The sequence below is a fragment of the Hypanus sabinus genome, unplaced genomic scaffold (genome assembly GCF_030144855.1).
Source record: "Hypanus sabinus isolate sHypSab1 unplaced genomic scaffold, sHypSab1.hap1 scaffold_43, whole genome shotgun sequence".
Lineage (NCBI taxonomy): Eukaryota > Metazoa > Chordata > Chondrichthyes > Myliobatiformes > Dasyatidae > Hypanus > Hypanus sabinus.
In genome coordinates this window covers 1,504,660-1,526,408 of record NW_026781307.1, presented here as the reverse complement: position 1 = coordinate 1,526,408, position 21,749 = coordinate 1,504,660, and the positions used below count along the sequence as shown (strand labels likewise).

Here is a 21,749-nt window from a genome sequence, read left to right as displayed (position 1 = left end):
TATCCAGTTTTAATGAATTGGATACGTACTCTCCAAGCTCCCTGGAAATCCAGAGTAAATTTATCAAAACAGTTAAGCAGCCAACATAATCAAAGACCTGACAGCCTCTCTTCTTGCCTCTTCAACCCCACCCCCACACAGGCACCCACCGGGCAGAAGGCACAAAGGCCTGGCGCCACCACGTGCTCGGGAACAGCTTCTGCCCGGAAGCGATATCAATGGCGATCATTGACTTCGCCCGACGCTTTGCCGGAGCCTGATTGGAGGAGGAGCAGCGAAGAGGCAGGGAAACAGGGCGCCAGCTAACTGGCGGGGCACTAGAGCGGCAGGAATAGGCGGGGCATTAGAGCAGCTACGAAGAGGCGGGACATTAGAGTGGCAGCGAAGAGGCGGGGCATTAGAGCGGCAGCGAAGAGGCGGGGCATTAGAGCGGCAGCGAGGAGGCGGGACATTAGAGCGGCAGGGAAGAGGCGGGGCATTAGAGCGGCAGCGAAGAGGCGGGGCATTAGAGTGGCAGCGAAGAGGCGGGGCATTAGAGCAGCTGCGAAGAGGCGGGGCATTAGAGCAGCAGCGAAGAGGCGGGGCATTAGAGAGGCAAAGAAGAGGCGGGGTATTAGAGTGGCAGGGCACTGATGGTGCCGATCACAATCTGAACTGGGTAGATTTGGTGAAGTCCAATCGCAAAAAGAATAAAATCTGCAGATGACAGAATTCCAAGGGTCTTTACTACGATAAAATGGGCTCTGACTTCACAATCCGCCTGGCGTTGACCTTGTACCTTACTGTCTTTCAGCACCACCCTGTCTGCGTACCTGGAACTCTGTATTTTCCATTCCGTTGAGTCTCCTGTTTTGTACCTCAACGCACGTTGCGATGAAAACTTCACCTCAACCTGGGGAAGCTCTGCTGCTCAAACGGTGCAATCAAACAGCGGGAAAATCAAACAAAGATTACCGCCGCCACCCCGCATGGTTGATGTGACACCGGAAATGGTGCTGAGTAGATATGGTCAGTCGGTTGTAAAGGCGCTGGGGCCTCCACCACCCAAAAACATGCCGCCTTCTCGCTGCCCCCATCCCAGGAAAAAGGTACAGGAGCCTCAGGACTCACACCACCAGGATCCGGAACAGTTATTACCCCTCAACCACCCTCAACTTCACTCAACTTCACGCGCCCCGTCACTGAAATGTTCCCACAACCAATGAGCTCACCTTCAAGGACTCTTCATCTCATTTTCTCAATATTTATTTATTAGTATTATTTTCTTATTGTATTCGCGCGCATGGTTGTCTTTCCAAATCCAAGTTAGGCCGTCATTCACTGATTCTTTTACGGTTATTATTCCAAAGATTTATTGTGTTCCCACAAGAAGAAGAATCTCGGGGTTGTATATCGCATGTCCTTTCATAATAGCAATTGCTTTGGACTTCAAATAGATGCTCTTCAAGAAAGCTCTCTCTCTCTCACTCACTCTCTCTCTCTCTCTCCCTTTCTTCCTCTCTCCCTCTCTCTGTCCCTCTCTCTCTTTCTCTCTCTCTCCCACTCTCTCTCCGTCCCTCCCTGCCTCTCTCTCTCCCTCTCTCTACCTCTCTCTCTCTCCCTACCCACCCCACCCTCCACCACTTCGCCTCTCTGACACCCTACTTCCTACTTTATCTTATACGTCATCGGAGACCCACCCACCGCCCCACCACCACCCAGGACTTACCCTCTTCCCGCTGCTGCCACCAGGAAGAAGCCTCAGGACTCGCACCTCCAGGCGCAGGAACAGTTATCACCCTTCGACCATCGGGCTCCTGAGCCAGAGGGGGTAACTTCACTCAAACTCAATTCGTCCCATCACTGAAATGTTCCCACAACCAATGGACTCACTTTCAATTATTCTTCATCTTATGTTCCCAATACTTACTGCTTTTATGATGATGATGATGATGATGATGATCATGATGCTGATGATGATGATGATGATAGTAATTATTATTATTATTATTATTATTATTATTATTATTATTATTATTTCCTTTGTATTTATACGGTTTGTTGACTTTTGCAACCTGACTGAACGCTCAAGTTGGAGTCTTTCATTGACTCTATCGTTGTTGTTATTCTATTACGGATTTATTAAATGTGCCTGCAAAAAGTGTATCTCTGTGCACAGGGTGACCTATATGAACTTAGATACTAAATTTACTATGATCAGGAGATCATAGAGAGATCTAGAGACCAAGAGTTGCTAACTGAATGACCGCGCTGGAAGTGACATGAGGACATGGAAAACAATCGTCAAAAAATCGGTGCATTCTCATTTATTCCAAACGAAATTCCATAAACTATTGGTGCATAAGACGACGAGGGGGCATTGATCGTGTGGATGGCCAGAGGCTTTTTTCCCCAGGACTGAAATAGCTACCACGGGGGTGGGGGTGGGGGGAGGCATAGTTTTCAGGTGCTGGGGAGTAGGTACAGAGGAGATGTCAGGGGTAAGGTTTTCACTCAGAGAGCGGTGAGTGTGTGGAATGGGCTGCCGGCGACGGCGGTCGAGGCGGATACGATCGGGTCTTTTAAGAGACTCTTAGATAGGTACGTGGAGCTCAGAAACATACAGGGTGATGCGGTAGGGAAATTCCAGGCAGTTTCTAGAGTAGGTTACATGGTCGGCACAACATGATGGGCCGAAGGGCCTGTAGCGTGCTGTAGATTTCCCCGTTCCATTGCAATGTTTCACCTGGAATATTATGTTCAGACCGCGCTCCCCCTCCAATACAGGATACACGTCAGGTGGAAGGAGCTGGAAGTTGTGTGCAGTTTTGATCTCCAAATTTGAGGAAGGACATTCGTGCTATTGAGGGAGTGCAGTGTAGGTTCACAAGGTTAATTCACGGAATGGCGGGACTGTCATATGTTGAAAGATTGGAGCGACTGGGCTTGTAGACACTGGAATTTAGAAGGATGAGAGGGGATCTGATTGAGACATATAAGGTTATTAAGGGATTGGGCACGCTGGAGGCAGGAAGCATGTTCCCACTGATGGGCGAGTGCAGAACTAGAGGCCACAGTTTACGAATAAGGGGTAGGCCATTTATAACAGAGATGCGGAAAAACTTTTTCACCCAGAGAGTGGTGGAGATGTGGAATGCTCTGCCCCAGAAGGCAGTGGAGGCCAAGTCTCTGGATGCTTTCGAGAGACAGAGTTAGACAGAACTCTTATAGATAGCGGGGTCAAGGGATATGGGGAGAGGCCAGGGACGGGGTACTGATTGTGGACGATCAGCCATGATCACAGTGAATGGCGGTGCTGGCTAGAAGGGCCGAATGGCCTGCTCCTGCACCTACTGTCAATTGTCTATTGAAGTCCGGCGCCTTTTCCTCGCCTGGTGCGAGGTTGAAGGGGAACGTGAGGGGAAACGTCTTCACACGGAAGGTCGTGAGGGAATGGAATGGGCTGCCGTGCTGTGGGGGGTGGGGGGGGGGGGAAATCTCAGGAGCAGCAGACAGAATAGATCAGGCCGACTCTGAGAATTGTTTCAGACTGGAGGGTTTTATGACATGATATCACGGAGAGCCCGGACGCCTGGAGCGGAGCCCAGAGACTCTGCTCAACACGGTTATTCATACCCCAGGCGTGCGTGACAAGAAGCACTCAAATCTGAAAAAGGAGGGAACTTCAACCGCAACCCGTCCTTGAGCGGTTATCCATTCTCTGAAGTGTCAGGCCTCAGGCTTTCCCAAGCGCAGACACGTGATGATTCTGACAACAAGGAAGCATCGACACAGTTACTTTCCCATCCCAAAGCACATTTCAGTCACACATTAGTCGTCGAAAAGTGATTAGCGACTTTGAATTCACATATTAGAAGAAGGTCATTAACCCCTTAACGTTCGTCACAATGTCTTGTGATTTTTCTTCCACATGCTGGCACAAGCTCGATTGTAGGGGTATGGTCCCGCTGCCGGTCGATGGGAGCGGACGGTCGAAATGGTTCCGGCACGTACTAGAGGGGCCGAAGGCCTGTTCCTGCGCTGAATCTACGCCTCTACTACCCGAAGTGCGTTAAGTTCTTCCCGGGGTTGACGCGGGCTGAGGTATCCCTCGGCCACTGTGTGTCAGAAACCGAAAACGTCGAATTCTCAATCTGATGAGCCCCCACCACCCCTCCCCCTTCCCCCCCCCCCAACCCCCGCGTCATTGGAAGGAGGTAAGAAGTCTCTTCACCGGGAGGGCGGTGATTCAGTAGCCCATCCGCCCCAGGATTCAGCGTGGTGCGAGTGCTGAGGTGCTGTGCTGCGCTTGAATCAGCCAGGCCGCTCTCCTACCCCGACCTCTCTCACTGACAATGCGCTCCTGCCCTCACAACTGCCGCTCTCCCTGTAAGCTCCCGGGATTTCCGCGTGTGAAAATCCCAGGGGAGATGAGCAGTTTCCGAGATACTCCGTCTGCTCCCACCCAACATTCATCCCACGGTCAAGGTCGTTCTGGCCACCTCTCTGCAGCCCCCCCCCCCGATGTCTGGTCCGCACTACAACTGGCCTCGGCTGCATGACGTTACGCATTGAGCTGCTGCCTCCTGATTGGCCGAGTCCAAATTTGAACTAACGAGCCTGGGGACAGGTGTACCGTGTACTGGATATTTCAGGCCACAAGGGTTTTGAAATTAGTTAGGGGCAAGCAACGCAGAGGTGAGAGAACTGCCCTCCTCCTGTCTGGACGCTGCCTGGACGAGAAGGCATGTCTCACAAAGGCAGGTTGGGCCTGCGAGGGCTTTTCTCTCTGAAGCGAAGGAGGGTGAGAGGTGAGCTGATAAGAATGGGAACAGGAGTCGGCCATCCGGCCCGTCGAGTCTGCCTCGCCATTCAATAAGATCATGACTGAACTCATCTCCAGCTACCTGCCTTTTCCCCATAATCCTACATTGCAAAACAAAAATTGATAGAGTGGTTCAAGGTGATCGGAGGGGTAGGTTGGCACGATGCGCCCTGGCAATGATGGAACCCAGGAGCAGAGGAAAGACAGACTCCCATGTAGCGACGGCAACGGAGTTTATACATCAGAAAATCAGAATACATTGCAATCGCGGCACGACATCAGTGGCTCGACCGGGCGACACTGCGAGACGAAACGTTTGTCCAAGACTAAGACCCCGCGATAAGCTCTAAAGACCCGCCCCCTTAAATAGTGCAGGTGACCCGGAAGTTACGAGTTAAACAACAATTGCCCAATGAAGATCCGCTCGCAACCTCGGAGAAAATTGCTCTCCGGCTCCCCCTACCGGCCTGCGTGCCTCATTACATTGATCGGGTGGATGGTCAGAGACTATTTCCCAGGGCGGGAGTGGCTGACACAAGATGGCCTAATTTTAAGGTGACTGTAAAACAGTATAGTGGTGGGGGGGGGGGAATGACAGGGTGGCTTGTTTTACACAGAGGGTAGTGAGTGCGTGGGACGCCCTGCCAAAGCCGATGCATTTGGAGCAAATAACTCTTAGATAAGTCCTTGGAGCGACGGAGGATGAGAGGTGACCTGATAGAAGTGTATAAGATGATGAGAGGCGTTGGTCATGTGGATAGTCAGAGGCTTTTCCCAGGGCTGAAATGGTTGCCACAAGAGGACACAGGTTTAAGGTGCTGGGGAGTAGGTGCAGAGGAGATGTCAGGGGTAAGTTTTTCACTCAGAGAGTGGTGAGTGCGTGGAATGGGCTGCCGGTGATGGTGGTGGAGGCGGATACGATAGGGTTTTTTAAGAGACTCCTGGATAGGTACATGGAGCTCAGAAAAATAGAGGGCTCTGGGTCAGCCTAAGGGACATGTCCGGCAGACCTTCGTGGGCCGAAGGGCCTGTATTGTGCTGCCGGTTTCCTATGCTTGCTATGTTTCTAAGTGCATGAATGACGGAGAGATGGTGGGCCAGGTACGAGGGGTCGGTGAGATGGGTCAAGAGGTCGGCGCGTTATCGGGGGCCATAGGGCCTGTAACCTCCCATGCAGAGCGATGGATGAGCGACGGTCGGGGGTTGCCGGAGGGAGGTGGTTCGCTGCGCGGTGGGGGAGGGGTGGGTGGGTCAGAGGAAGAGTTTGTTGAAGCACGCGTTGCAGTAGGGCTTGTCGTTGTTCTCCTTGAAGACCCCCTTGCACAGCTGCTTCAGGCAGAAGGCACAGACGAAGTGCTCCGGGTGGAACCTCTTTCCCATGGCGGCGATGCAGCGGCCGGTGACGGGCTTCTGACAGGCGCTGCACAGCGTCCCCTGGCGCTCGTGGTAGTGCAGCTCGCAGTACGGCAGCCCGCCGACCTCGAAGAAGCAGGCGTTCGTGAAGGGCGCCAGGCAGTCCTGCGCAGAGGGAGAGGGAGAGGGAGAAGCGTCATCGGACAGGGATCAGGGCGCATCGGGGGCCGTGGCTTGCGGCCCTCGGGGCGCGCCGTGCGGGCAGCGGCAGGGGGCCGCTTGGCTGGTTGCGATTTTCGCACCCCAGCTCAGCCCGTCGGGTGTTTCGCTGGGGGCAGAGCAGGAGCAGGTTAACCCTTCGAATGCGTCGCGGGGAGACACGGCGCTTTCCAGCGCGGAAACAGGCCCTCCGACCCAACTCACCCGTCCCACGGTGCGCGCGGGAGCCGGGTTTATTTGACTGCGGCCGGGACGCATCCCACCAAGCCCCTTCCTATCCACACACCCGTCAGAATGCATTCTGAACGTTGCACTTGTACCAAGCTACACCACTTCGTTCGTCGTCTCGTCCCACATACCCACCATCACCCTCCGTACGGGAACGCTGTTCCTCAGGTCCCGTTCGAATCTTACCCCTTTTTCTCCCTGAACCTCTGCCCTCTGATTTTAGACTCCCTTGTCCTGGGGGGGGGGGAGAGACCGTAAACCATTCACCTTGCAGGTACCCCTCAAAGCTTTAAACACTCCGAAATGCCCCTCCCCCCCATTAGAACTCTCCAGCACAACACGGGCACTTCGTCACCCGATGTTGCGCCGACCTCAAAAATCTTCTCCAACCTCAATCTAGCCCTTCTGTTTGACACACCTCTCCATTTTTCTATCAACCATGTATCCAGTCATTAAGTGCCTCCACCACCGCCCCTGGCATTCACCCCTCTCTGTTTTAAAAAAAAAACAACTTCTACCTCCCCCATACTCTTCTAAAATTACGCCCCCCCACCCCCATTCCCGCCTTGGAGAAAAGGCGCTGACTGTTCCCTCGATCTGTGCCCCTTCCAGCCTCTCGGGGCGGCAAGGTAGTCGCGAGTTAATACCATAGAACCATAGGACACTACAGCACAGTACAGGCCCTTCAGCCCTCCATGTTGTGCCGACCCATATAATCCTTAAAAAATGTACTGAACCCACACTACCCCATAACCCTCTATTTTTCTTTCATCCATGTGCCTGTCCAAGAGGCTCTTAAATACCCCTAATGTTTTAGCCTCCACCACCATCCCTGGCAAGTCATTGCAGTCACTCACAACCCTCTGTGTAAAAAACTTCCCCCTGATGTCTCCCCTAATCTTCCCTCCCTTAATTTTGTACATATGCCCTATAAAACTATATACAGCTCTATAAAACTCTGGTTAGGCCACACTTGGAGTACTGTGTCCAGTTCTGGTCGCCTCACTATAGGAAGGAAGTGGAAGCATTGGAAAGGGTACAGAGGAGATTTACCAGGATGCTGCCTGGTTTAGAGAGTATGGATTATGATCAGAGATTAAGGGAGTTAGGGCTTTACTCTTTGGAGAGAAGGAGGATGAGAGGAGACATGATAGAGGTGTACAGGATATTAAGAGGAATAGAGAGTGGATAGCCAGCGCCTCTCCCCCAGGGCATCACTGCTCAGTACAAGAGGACATGGCTTGAAAGTAAGGGGAGGAAAGTTCAAGGGGGATATTAGAGGAAGGTTTTTTACTCAGAGAATGGTTGGTCCGTGGAATGCACTGCCTGAGTCAGTGGTGGAGGCAGATACACTAGTGAAATTTAAGAGACTACTAGACAGGAATCTGGAGGAATTTAAGGGGTGGGGTTTATATGGGAGGCAAGATATAAGGGACAACACAACATTGTGGGCTGAAGGGCCTGTACTGTGCTGTACTATTCTATGTGTTCTATGATACAGATCCTTGAAAGTGGCGTCTCAGATAGAATGGGTCGTACAGAAAGCTTTTGTCACATTAGCCTTCAAAGGTCAAAAGTACCGGGGTTGGGATGCTATGTTGAAGTTGTATAAGAAATTGGTGGGGCAGAACGCGTTTGGCAGATTCGCCCTCATAAATCAAAGTGCTGCAGATGTTGCATAAGACGATGGTGGGGCCGAATTTGGAGAATTGTACGCAGTCCCGTTGACCCACCACAGGGAAAGGTATCAATGAGATTGGAAGAGTTCAGAGCCAATTTACAAGGACACTACTTGACTTTGAGGACCTGGTTTGAACAGGTTGGAACTTTGTTCTCTGATGCGTAGGAAAACGAGGGGAGCTGTGGTCGAGGTGTACATAATGATTTGGGGTGAATGCAAGCAATCATTTTATTCCACTGAGTTTGGGTGAGCCGAGAACTGGAGGTCGTGGGTTAAGAGCGGAAGGTGAAATGGCTCAGGTCTCTGGGGAAACTCGGACACGGCAAGGCACTGGGACCGGATGGTGTGAGCCCCACGGTCCCGACGGAGCGTGCTCAGCGGCCGTGTGGAGTTCCCCAGTGCATCTTCAATCTGAGTCTCGGCCTGGAAAGGGAACTGGCTGTGTGGAAAGCATTATGTGTGGTCACGTCACCCAAGAAGAGCCGACCAAAAGCATTGAATGACTACCGCTCAGTTGCCCTGACCTCACACATCATGAAGACCTCAGAGAGGCTGATCCTGGCTCACCTCCGACCCCACTCAGACCAGCCCTCCACCCTCTGCAATTTGCCTACCAGGAGCACACTGAAGCTGACGATGCCGTCATCTACCTGCTGAACAGAGCCTACTCCCCTTTGGAGAAGCAGTGCAGCACGGTGAGGATCGTCTGTTTTGATCTCTCAAGTGCCTTCAACACCAGACAGCCCTCGTTGCTGGGGGGAGATTGGCACTTCCCTTGTGTCCTGGATAATGGACTCCCTGACTGACAGACCACAGTTTGTGGGGCTTCAGAGATTGGGTCCCTTCCTGTTTACCCTGTACACCTCAGACTTCAGATACAACACTGAGTCACGTCACCTGCAGAAACCCTCTGACTCGGCAATACTTGGGTGCATAAAGAGAGGACATGATGATGAATACAGGACCCCGGTGGAGGACTTTATCAAACGGTGCGAGCTGAATCATCTGCAGCTCAACGTCAGCCAGACAAAGGAGGTGGTGATGGACTTCAGGGAGACCATGCCTGCACTGCTCCTGTTAGTACTGATGGGGAGGGCGGGGATGTGGTGAGGTCTGGGGGCGCGCCCGGATGAGAGACTCGAGCGGAGGCCGTGTACAAGAAGGGCCAGAGTCACCTCTACTTCCTGAGGTCCTTTGGAGTGCGCAGGCCTCTCCCTCACATGTTCTCCCAGTCTCGTGTCGCCAGGACAGTCTTCCCTGCGGTGGTGTGCTGGGGCAATGGCGTCAACACGGCGTGGGGGATGCCAACAGGTTCAGTACACCGATTAGAAAGGCTGGCTCCGTTACAGGAGTCAAACCGGACTCGCTGGAGGCCGCGGCAGGACAAGGGACTCCACCGGGGAAAATCCTGGCGATTCCGGGCAACGTTTCTCGCCCTCTGGCCGAACAGGGGAGCACTTTCGGTAACAGACTGAGACAGCGGCGCCGCGCCAAAGGGCACTGTGTGACGTCATTGTTACCCTCGGCCGTGAGGCGCCAGAGTGAGTCAACCCATAGCCGGGGAAGTGATCTCGTAATCTTTGACTTGTAAATCTTGTACATCATATACTTAAGCTGACCTATGTGTTTTTTTTCTTACCTCTCTTCTAACATTTGTCTATCTGAGCAACACTGTCATTTGCTTTGGGGTCAATAAGGCATCTACTTATCTATGAGAGTGAGCGGGTTCAACTCAACCGATGGTGCGAATGTGGAACGAGAGTGGAGCATGTGGCTTCGGTTTCAACATTTAGGAGGAACTGGGATAAGTTCGTGGATGGGAGGGGTACGGGTGTTTCCGAACGATGGATCCCTGGGGCGCATCGTAGAGGGGAAAAAAACAGAATCTTGGGGTGCAAGGGGCTGGTTCCCTGAAAATGGAGTCACAGGTAGGCCGGGCGGTGAAGAAATCTGGTGGCCCTTTGGCCTTGAGAAACCAGGATGCCGAGTAAAACTGATGCGGTCATACAGGTCGATGGCGAGGCTGCGCGTTGCGTGCTGCATTCGGTTTTGGTCGGCCTGTCGGAGGAGAGCTGCTGTTGGGCGCAGTAAAGACCTGCAGGGATGTTTGAGGGGTTGGGTGTTGGGGAGAGACTGGGCGGGCGAAGACTTTATTGCTCAGCGTGCGGCGGACTGAGAGGAGATCTGATTATCTTCTACATCATCATTATGTGCCGCGGTCTATGACATCATCATTATGTGCCGTGTCGTCTGAAGCAGGCCATGGCCATGATCGCCCTGAGCGAATTTTTCTGCAGAAACTGATTTGCATGCAGTGTCTTTGTCGAATACTCTTCAGAGATCGTCTGCCTGGCGTCACTGGTCGCATAACCAGGACATGCGATATGCACCGGCTGCTCACGTGATCCCGATCGAGGGTGGGGGTGGGGGGAGGGCGTGGTTTTGGGGCTAAGCTGGTGCTACACCTTGCCCCGGGAGTGACCTGGCCGTCGGGCGACCAGAGGGGAGAAGGAGCGCTTATCACCTCCTGGCTGAAATGTATCTGCCCCCCCCCCCCCCACACACACACACACAAGTGTCCAGACCGGGTTGTGTAAATTAATAAGGGTCCTCAGACGTGAATGCACTTGGCCGTTTTCCTCGGGTCGTCCTATCGAGATTTTTCAAGGCGAGAGGTATAAGGAAGGAGGTCAATTTCAATCCTGCTTGGTACTTGCTGAAATGTTTGACACAAAACGGAAGTTTTTAAGACCAAATAGTGTTACTCCGGGGCGTGTGGACGTTTTGAGAAAGTACAAGGGAACGGGTCCATATCAATAGCTACGTCCTGAACCTCGACTGTGATTTTTCTCCCATTTCCATAGGTGCTGCCCCCTGCTGAGCACCTCCGGCATTTTGTGTGGCATTGTTACTCTGTTCCTCGCCTGTGCGGGATCTCTTGTGTTTCCACTCCACGGCAATGCTTTGAAAACAAGGAAGCGAAAGGGGAAGATAATCCTGCAGAAGCCCAAGCCGCTGGTCCGGTCCCGGGGGGAGGGGGGATGAATTTGGGGAACCATGCAAACGGAAATACGTTCCGAGACTGGGTCATGATTAGTGCTAAGGGCTTCGAGTTAAAGACTGGGATATCGATGGAGGGAGAGTGGGAGGGGTGATGAGGCGGCGAGAGAAAGAGACACGGGGAGGGTGGGTGTGAGGGAGAGAGGGGATGAGAGAGAGAGAGAGAGAGAGGGGAGGGGGCGAGAGAGAGAGAGAGAGGGGGGGCGAGAGAGAGAGAGAGAGAGAGAGAGAGAGAGAGAGAGAGGGAGAGAATTGCCAGGCTGTGCGGTTCTCTTCGGCAGTATATTATGGGAAGTGACTTAGTGATTGGCTGAGAAGCATTATTTTGCTATTTCAGTAACAATTTTCTTTGTTTTTGTATCGATCATTTATATTACTCTGGCAAAGCAATCTCTTGCAACCCTGAATGAGTATACAGTGCCTATTTTGATTGAGTGTACCTCATGCTGTTTAAATAGCGTTGGTGTAAACAACAAAGGTCGATTTCAACGTTTACTTTCGTTGAAGGGGCGAAAGCCTGGAGCGGGAATTGAGAAGCAATCTTTTCACAGGAAGTGGGGGATCTACATGGAATCGGCTGCCAGAGGAAGTGGTTGAGCCAGCTGCAAGAACAGTGTTTAAAAAGGTAGCGTAGCTGGGCGGGTACGCACTGGAAATGCCCAGAGGGTCATGGGCAGAGCCCTGGTGAATGGGACCCGTTCGGATCGGGGCCTTTCCAAGAACCCGTCCGTTTGGATGGAGGTTGGGTGCTCGGAAGGACTCCATATAACCATATAACAATTAAGCACAGAGACAGGCCATCTCGGCCCTTCTAGTCCGTGCCGAACGCTTACTCTCACCTAGTCCCACCGACCCGCACTCAGCCCATAACCCTCCATTCCTTTCCTGTCCATTTACCTATCCAATTTTACTTTAAATGAAAATATCGAACCTGCCTCTACCACTTCTACTGGAAGCTCACTCCACACAGCTACCACTCTCTGAGAAAAGAAGTTCTTCCTCGTGTTACCCCTAAACTTTTGCCCCCTAACTCTCAACTCATGTCCTCTTGTTTGAATCTCCCCACTCTCAATGGAAAAAGCCTATCCACGTCAACTCTATCTATCCCCCTCATAATTTTAAATACCTCTATCAAGTCCCCCCCCTCAACCTTCTACACCCCAAAGAATAAAGACCTAACTTGTTCAACCTTTCTCTGTAATTTAGGTGCTAAAACCCAGGTAACATTCTAGTAAATCTTCTCTGTACTCTCTCTACTTTGTTGACATCTTTCCTATAATTCGGTGACCAGAACTGTACACAATACTCCAAATTTGGCCTCACCAATGCCTTGTACAGTTTGAACATTACATCTCAACTCCTATACTCAATGCTCTGATTTATAAAGGCCAACATACCAAAAGCTTTCTTCACCACCCTATCCACATGAGATTCCACCTTCAGGGAACTATGCACCATTATTCCTAGATCACTCTGTTCTACTACATTCTTCAATGCCCTACCATTTACCATGTATGTCCTATTTGGATTATTCCTACCAAAATGTAGCACCTCACACTTATCAGCATTAAACTCCATCTGCTATCGTTCAGCCCACTCTTCTAACTGGCCTAAATCTCTCTGCAAGCTTTGAAAACCTACTTCATTATCCACAACACCAACTACCTTAGTATCATCTGCATACTTTCTAATCCAATTTACCACCCCATCATCCAGATCGTTAATGTATATGACAAACAACATTGGACCCAGTACAGATCCCTGAGGCACACCACTAGTCACCGGCCTCCAACCTGACAAACAGTTACCCACCACTACTCTCTGGCATCTCCCATCCAGACACTGTTGAATCCATTTTACTATTTCAATATTAATACCTAACGATTGAACCTTCCTAACTAACCTTCCATGTGGAACCTTGTCAAAGGCCTTACTGAAGTCCATATAGACAACATACACTGCTTTACCCTCGTCAACTTTCCTAGTAACCTCTTCAAAAAATGTAGTAAGATTTGTCAAACATGACCTTCCAAGCACAAATCCATGTTGACCTTAAAGAGCAAACACGTGGAATCTGCAGATGTTGGAAATTCAAACAACAACACACACAAAATGCTGGTGGAACACAGCAGGCCAGGCAGCATCTATAGGGAGAAGCACTGTCGACGTTTCGGGCCGAGACCCTTCGTCAGGACTAACTGAAAGGAGAGACACTAAGAGATTTGAAAAGTGGGAGGAGGGGAAAATGTTGACTGTTCCTAATAAGACCCTGTCTATCCAGATAATTATATATACCATCTTTAAGAATACTTTCCATTAATTTACCCACCACTGACGTCAAACTTACAGGCCTATAATTGCTAGGTTTACTCTTAGAATCCTTTTTAAACTATGGAAGCATATGAGCAATACGCCAATCCTCCAGCACCATCCCCGTTTCTAATGACATTTGAAATATTTCTGTCAGAGCCCCTGCTATTTCTACACTAACTTCCCTCAAGATCCTAGGGAATATCCTGTCAGGACCTGGAGATTTATCCACTTTTATATTTCTTAAAAGCGCCGGGACTTCGTCTTCTTTAACCATCATAGTTTCCATAACTTCCCTACTTGTTTCCCTTACCTTACACAATTCTATATCCCTCTCCTCAGTGAATACCGAAGAAAATAAATTGTTCAAAATCTCCCCCATCTCTTTCAGCTTCACACATATCTGTCCACTCTGATTCTCTAAGGGACCATTTTTATCCCTCACTATCCTTTTGCTATTAATATAACTGTTGAAATCCTTCGGATTTATTTTCACCTTACTTGCCAAAGCAACCTCGTATCTTCTTTTAGCTTTTCTAATTTCTTTCTGAAGATTCTTCTTACATTCTTTATATTCCTCGAGCACCTCATTGACTCCATGCTGCCTATATTTACTGTAGATATCTCTCTTTTTCCGAACCAAGTTCCCAAGATCCCTTGAAAACCATGGCTCTCTCAAACTTTTAACCTTTCCTTTCAACCTAACAGGAACATAAAGGTTTTGTACCCTCAAAATTTCAACTTTAAATGACCTCCATTTCTCTATTACATCCTTCCCATAAAACAAATTGTCCCTATCCACTCCTAAATCCTTTCACATCTCGTCAAAGTTAGCCTTTCTCCAATCAAAAATCTCAACCCTGGGTCCAGCCCTATCCTTCTCCATAATTATATTCAAACTAAAGGCATTGTGATCACTGGACCGGAAGTGCTCCCCAACACATACCTCCGTCACCTGACCTATCTCATTCCCTAACAGGAGATCCAAACAGTACCACTTCTCTAGTTGGTACCTTTATGTAGTGCAAAAAACTATCCTGCACACATTTTACAAACTCCAAACCATCCAGCCTTTTTACAGAATGGGCTTCTCAGTCTATGTGTGGAAAAATTAAAAACTGCCACAATTACCCGGTGCTTACTACAAATCTCTGTTATTCCTTACAAATTTGCTGCTCCGGACTGGCCGGACATCAGGCGGCCGCCCGAGTGACGTTTCGTTGACGCGCTACGCCGGAAATGACTCGGCGCGGAGAACGGCGAGAGAGAGAGACCAGATCTCACCAGCCAGCCGGAGGCAACTGTGCACCGCGCCCTTGTCCCACCGGACGGGTCGCATTCGGCGCAAACCCGCGCCTCCGTGTGGCTGGACCATCGCACTACAAGACAAGCTGCAGGAACAGAACGAGGCCACGGAGCCTGCTCCGCCATTCCATCACGGCTGATTCACTATCCCTCTGAACCCTATTTCCCCTGACTTCCTCCCGTAACCTTTCGGGCCCTGACTAATCAAGATGCCACCAGCCTCAGCACTTAAACAAAATTCCTCCTCGTCTCTGTTCTGCATCTTAAGGCTGCGCGCTCTGGTCCTGGACAGAATCTACCCCGCTCCCCCCACCGCCGCGCCGCCACTTACCCTGCAGACGAAGCACTCCGGGTGCCAGACGGTGTTCATCGCGGACAGATAGTTGTCGAGGACGGGCCGCTCGCAGCAACCGCACTGGGGCGCGAACATGTTGAAGTAATCCTTGCGGCAGTAGGCCTTGCCGTCCTTCTCATGGTAGCCTGCAGGGGCGAGGGCGGCGGGCGGGGGTGGGGTGGAGCGGGGAACGGTAAAAAAAAAACACACACAATCGTCGGATAATTAACCTATTGCTCCCTGAACGGAAGAGCGGGCGAGAGGACGAAAGGCCTCGCCTGTACCTGCGTCGTGTGTCCGTGCCTGCGCGTCTGCGTTTGGCTCTGGGTATCTGTGGGGGCGCTTGGGAGAGAGTAGGGACCCCGCATCTGAGTGGGCGTTCGCGCGTGTGTGTGTGTGTGTGTGTGTGTGTGAGAGAGAGAGAGAGAGAGAGAGAGAGAGAGAGAGAGAGAGAGAGAGAGAGGGGAGAGCGAGAGAGAGAGAGAGAGAGAGAGAGAGAATCCCCACAGATAGCACTGTGCATATCTAGGTGAGCGTTCCCTATTCAGTTCTCTCGTTCTCTCCCCCCTTCCTCCCGCTCCCTCCCTCTCTGTCCCTCTCATCTCTCTCCAAGCCCTCTCCACCTCTCTCTCCCTCCTTCTCTCCCTCCCTCCCTCTCTCTCTCCCCCACCCTCTCCCTCCCTTCCACTCCCTCCCTCTCATTTCCTCTTTCCCTCCCTGTCTCCCTCCCGCTCCCTCCTGCCCTCTCCACCTCTCTCTCCCTCCATCTCTCTCGTCCCCTCTCTCGTCCTCCTTTCCCCTCTCCCTCCCGCCCTCGCTCTCTCTCCCCTCTCCCTCCTATCCTCTCCCTGTGCGTGTTTGAACGTGTATCAGTGTGCACGCGTGTGCGTTTCAGTATCAATGAGCCGGAGTGTGTGTCTTAACGCAGCTGATGACACTAAGTAAATACGGCGGCTCATCTGCTTATTTTGATTTCGCCTTTTCCTGAACATCAACGGATCCTGACAGTCCTCCGTAGGGCAGCCTTACAAACCGCCGCAGCACACGTTCGGGTAGGCGGGGGTCCCTGGCATGTTAATAGTGGGGGTCCATGCCAGAAAGAAGGTTGGGGGTCCCCGAGATAGAACGAAGGACAATCGATTCCAGATTGAGGGGGTCTCTGCTCAGGGAACAAGCAGAGCTTCCTTACAGACTGCCCAGAATAAATGGATTGGCTGTACAGTAGAAAACTTCAGCCTCCCAACACCCCCTCCCCATATCAGACGGAGATGCGGCGAGTCCTCCACAGACACACGGATATAGGAGGAAATGGGTAGATTAGGGAATGGGCGACCTTAATTATCAGTGTAACTGTCCCTGTCTGCAGTCAGAGTGAGCAGGCAAGGTGTTAAGTGAAAACTTCCATCGGCATTTACCGTGAGAAGGGCTGGTGATTTAAGGGAGAACACAAGATGCCATGAAGCATCGGCAAGAGGCCAAGACGAGGTGGTACAAAAAAATTTTAATGCGATTGGAGGGAAGTGTGGGAGAACGTCAGCGCGAAGTTCTTTACACTGAGAGAGGTGGGTGCGCGGAACGTCCCGCCACGGGGAGGCGCTACAGTTAGATACATTCGGGGCACTGAAGAAACTTTTTAGAAAGGCACACGGATGATAGAGAAACGGAGGGCCAGGTGGGAGGGAAAGACGAGGTTGATCCCAGGGGCCCAAAGGTGTGTACAATGCTGTGACGTTTCATGATACATGACGAACGAAGAACCGTTAGCCTTCCCGACGCGCTCAAAGTTTGATCGATCCCGGGGCCTGCTCACGTACAATCTACGGCGAGTTAGAAAGCAAATAAGGCATCGATTGCTGCATCGTCAATGGCAACATAGAAAACCTGCAGCACAGTACAGGCCGCAAACTTGTGCCGAACACCTCAGCTTCGAAATTACCCCGGGTTACCCAAAGCCCTCTATTTTTCTGAGTTCCACGTACTTGTCCAGGAGTCTCTGAAAAGACCCTATCGTATCCGCCTCCACCACCGTTGCCGGCAGCCAATTCCACGCACTCACCACTCTCTGCGTAAAAAACTTAACCCTGACATCTCCTCTGTACCTACTCCCCAGCACTTTAAACCTGTGTCCTCTTGTGGCAACCATTCCAGCCTCTGACTATCCACACGATCAATGACTCTCATCATCTTGTACACCTCTATCAGGTCACCTCTCATCCTCCGTCGCTACAAGGAGAAAAGGCCGAGTTCACTCAAACTATTTTCATAAGGAACACTCCCCAATCCAGGCCACATCCTTGTAAATCTCCTCTGCACCCTTTCTATGGTTTCCACATCCCTCCAATAGTGAGGGACCAGAACTGTGCACAGTACTCCAAGTGGGGTCAGACCAGGCTCCTATATACTGCAACATTACCTCTCGGCTTGTAAACTCAATTCCACGATTGATGAAGGCCAATACACCGTACGCCTTCTTGACCACAGAGTCAACCTGCGCAGCTGCTTTGAGTGTCCTATGGACTCGGACCCCAAGATCCCTCTGATCCTCCACACGGCCAAGAGTTTTGCCATTAATACTATTTATTTGACCTACCAAAATGAATCACTTCACATTTATCTGGGTTGAACACCATCTGTTACTCCTCAGCCCAGTTTTCCATCCTATCAATGTCCTCTGACAGCCATGCACACTATCCAAAACAGCCCTAACTTTTGTATAATATGCAAATAACCCATTCCTCCAGTTCTTCATCCAGGTCATTTATAAAACTCACGAAGAGTAGGGGTCCCAGATCAGATCCCTGAGGCGCACCACTGGTCACCGACCTCCATGCAGAATATGACCTGTCTACATCCGCTCTTTGCCTTGTGTGGGCAAGCCAGTTCTGGATCCACAAAGCAATGTCCCCTTGGATCCCATGCCTCCTTATTTTCTCAATAAGCGTGCATGGGGTACCTGGTCCAATGCCTTGCTAAGATCCATATGCAATATATCTACTGCCCTACCTTCATCAATGTCTTCAGTCACATCCTCAAAAAATTCAGTCAGGCACGACCTGCCTTTCACAAAGCCATGTGGGCTATTCCTAATCATATTTTGCCTCTCCAAATGTTCATAAATCCTGCACCTCAGGACATTGACATCAATTTGCCATCTACTAAAGTAAGACTCATTGGTCTATAATTTCCTGGACTATCTCTACTCCCTTTATTGAATCATTGAACAACATCCGCAACCCTCCAATCTTCCGGAATCTCTCCCGTCCCCACTGATGATGCAAAGATCATTGCCAGAGGCTGAGTAATCTCCTCCCTCGCCTCCCATAGTAGCCTGGGTTACATCTCATCAGGTCCCGGCGACTTATCCAACTTGATGCTTTCCAAAAGTTCCAACACATCCTCTTTCTTAATATCTACATGCTCAAGCTTTTCCGTCTGCTGAAAGTCATCACTACAATCACCCAGATCCTTTTCCATAGTGAATAGTGAAGTATTCATCAAGTACCTCTGCTATTTTCTCCGGTTCCATACATACTTTCCCACTATCACACTTGATTGGTCCTATTCTCTCACGTCATATCCCCTTGCTCTTGACACACTTGTAGAATGCCTTGGAGTTTTCCTTAATCTTGTCCGCCAAGGCCTTTTCATGGCCCGTTCTGGCTTCCTAATTTCCTTCTTAAGCTCCTTTATGGCAGCCTTATAATATTCTAGATCCCGATCATTAACCTTTTGTAAGCTCTTCTTTTCTTCTTGACTCGATTTACACCAGCCTTTGTACACCATGGTTCCTGTACCCTACCATCCTTTCCCTGTCTCATTGGAACGTACCTATGCAGAACTCCACGCAAATATCCCCTGAACATTTGTCACATTTCTTCCGTACATTTCCCTGAGAACATCTGTTCCCAAGTCATGCTTCCAAGTTCTGCCTGATAGCGCCATATTTCCCCTTACTCCAAATAAACACTTTCCTAACTTGTCTGTTCCTATCCCTCTCCAATGGAACGGTAAAGGAGATATAATTGTGATCACTATCTCCAAAATGCTCTCCCACTGAGAGATCTGACACCTGACCAGGTTCATTTCCCAATACCAGATCAAGTACAGCCTCTATTCTTACAGGCTTATCTACATATTGTGTCAAGAAACATTTCTGAACACACCTAACAAACCACCCCATCTAAACCCCTCACTCTAGGGAGATGCCAATCAATATTTGGAAAATTAAGATCTCCCACCACGACAACTCTGTTATTATTGCACCTTTCCAAAATCTGTCTCCTTATCTGCTCCTTGATGTCCCTGTTACTATTGAGTGGTCTATAAAAAGCACCCAATAGAGCTATTGACCCCTTCCTCTCCCTAACTTCCACCCACAGAGACTCCATAGACAATTCCTCCGTGACTTCCTTCTTCTCTGCAGCCGTGACACTATCTCTGATCAGCAGTGCCATGCTCCCACCTCTTTTTCTTCCCCCCCTGTCCTTTCAGAAACATCTATAACCCAGCACTCGAAGTAACCATTCCTGTCCCTGCACCGTCGAAGTCTCTGTAATGGCAACTACATCATATCTACAAGTACTGCGCCAAAGGTTATGGGGAGAAGGTACGAGAATGGAGTTCCGGGGGATAATAAATTGGCCACGATGGAACGGCGAAGCAGACTCAATGGACCAAATGGTATCATTCTGCTCCTCTGTCTTAGGATCCTACGGAATTTGATAGCACAGTGGGCAGTGAAGGTGGTCGCGGGGTGGTCATCTGAGAAGGTGGGTAAGCGAAAAGCGGGTGGATTCTAACTCAGGGCCGTGAGAGGTGGTGCATTCCGGGAAGTGATGGCCAGTGGTGATGCATTCTGGGCAGTGATGGCCAGAGGTGGTGCATTCTGGGAAGTGAAGTCCTGCCCAGGGCTTACACGATGGGCTCTGCAGAGCGCAACTGAGCGGCTAGAGCCCGTGGTACAATTGCCTGGGGTCCTCCAAGTCGCCATTCGGCTTGCATTCGTCAACCCAGCACACTTGGTATCGGAGTCTCTGTATCGGGGCCACCATTGTACAGATTGTCGGTTAAGCCGCACTTGGAGTACTACGTGAGAACTGTACGTGAGTACAGTTCTCACGTACTGGCGATGAGAACTGAACGATTGAACTAGTGGGGGCAATTAAAATACGCGCCAGAATTTTTTAGAGGATGTGGCTAAACACATTGATGAAGGAACAGCAGTAGATGTAGTGTATATGGATTTCAGCAAGGCATTTGATTGGGTACTCCACGCAAGGCTTATTGAGAAAATAAGGAGACATGGGATCCAAGGGGACATTGCTTTGTGGATCCAGAACTGGCTTGCCCACAGAAGGCAAAGTGTGGTTGTAGGTGGGTCATATTCTGCAAGGAGGTCAGTGACCAGTGGTGTGCCTCAGGGATCTGTTCTGGGACCATTACTCTTCGTGATTTCTATAAATGACCTGGATGAGGAAGTAGAGGAATGCGTTAGTAAGTTTGCTGATGACACAAAGGTAGAGGTTGTTGTGGATAGTGTGGAGGGCTGTCAGAGGTAACAGCGGGACATCAACAGGATGCAAAACTGGGCTGAGAAGTGGCAGATGGAGTTCAACCCAGATAAGAGTGAAGTGGTTCATTTTGGTAGGTCAAATGTGATGGCGGAATAAAGTATTAATGGTAAGGCTCCTGGCCGTGTGGAGGATCAGAGGGGTCTTGGGGTCCGAGTCCACAGGACGCTCAAAGCAGATGCGCAGGTTGACTCCGTGGTTAAGAAGGCGTACGGTGTATTGGCCTTCATCAATCGTGGAATTGAATTTAGGAGCCGAGAGGTGATGTTGCAGCTATATAGGACCCTGGTCAGACCCCACTTGGAGTACTGTGCTCAGTTCTGGTCGCCTCACTACAGGAAGGATGTGGAAACCATAGAAAGGGTGCAGAGGAGATTTACAAGGAAGTTGCCTGGATCGGGGTGTGTGCCTAATGAGAATAGGTTGAGTGAACTCGGCCTTTTCTCCTTGGAGCGTCGGAGGATGAGGGGTGACCTGATAGAGGTGTACAAGATGATGAGAGGCATTGATCATGTGGATAGTCAGAGGCTTTTTTCCCAGGGCTGAAATGGTTGCCATAAGAGGACACAGGCTTAGGGCTTGCGAGTAGGTCCAAAAAGAGATGTCAGGGGTAAGTTTTATTATGCAGAGAGTGGTGAGTGCGTGGAATGGGCTGCCGGCGACGGTGGTGGACGCGGATACGATAGGGTCTTTAAAGAGACTCCTGGATAGTACCTGGAGCTTAGAGGGCTGTGGGTAACTCTAGGTAATCTCTAAGGTAGGGACAAGTTCGGCACAGCTTTGTGGGCCGAAGGGCCTGTATTGCGCTGTAGGGTTTCTATGTTTCTAAATATACTTACGCCGGAGGACATCCGGTTGTGAGGAGAGAGGTGTCTCCCGGAGCAA

The 21,749-nt window shown here is 50.5% G+C and overlaps 1 protein-coding gene across 1 annotated transcript in view; it reads right to left on the bottom strand.

Annotated features, from left to right (window-relative positions):
* Window positions 1-4,589: 4,589 nt before the first annotated feature.
* Window positions 4,590-21,749, bottom strand: part of LOC132388880 (paxillin-like) — a 44,598-nt gene continuing 27,438 nt past the window's right edge. Inside the window, exons 8-9 of the mRNA XM_059961314.1 lie at window positions 15,292-15,440; window positions 4,590-6,322 (exon numbers count right to left, since the gene is read on the bottom strand). Of these exons, the coding sequence (XP_059817297.1) occupies window positions 6,056-6,322; window positions 15,292-15,440 (416 nt within the window). The 3' untranslated portion in view covers window positions 4,590-6,055. The remainder of the gene's footprint in view (window positions 6,323-15,291; window positions 15,441-21,749) is intronic.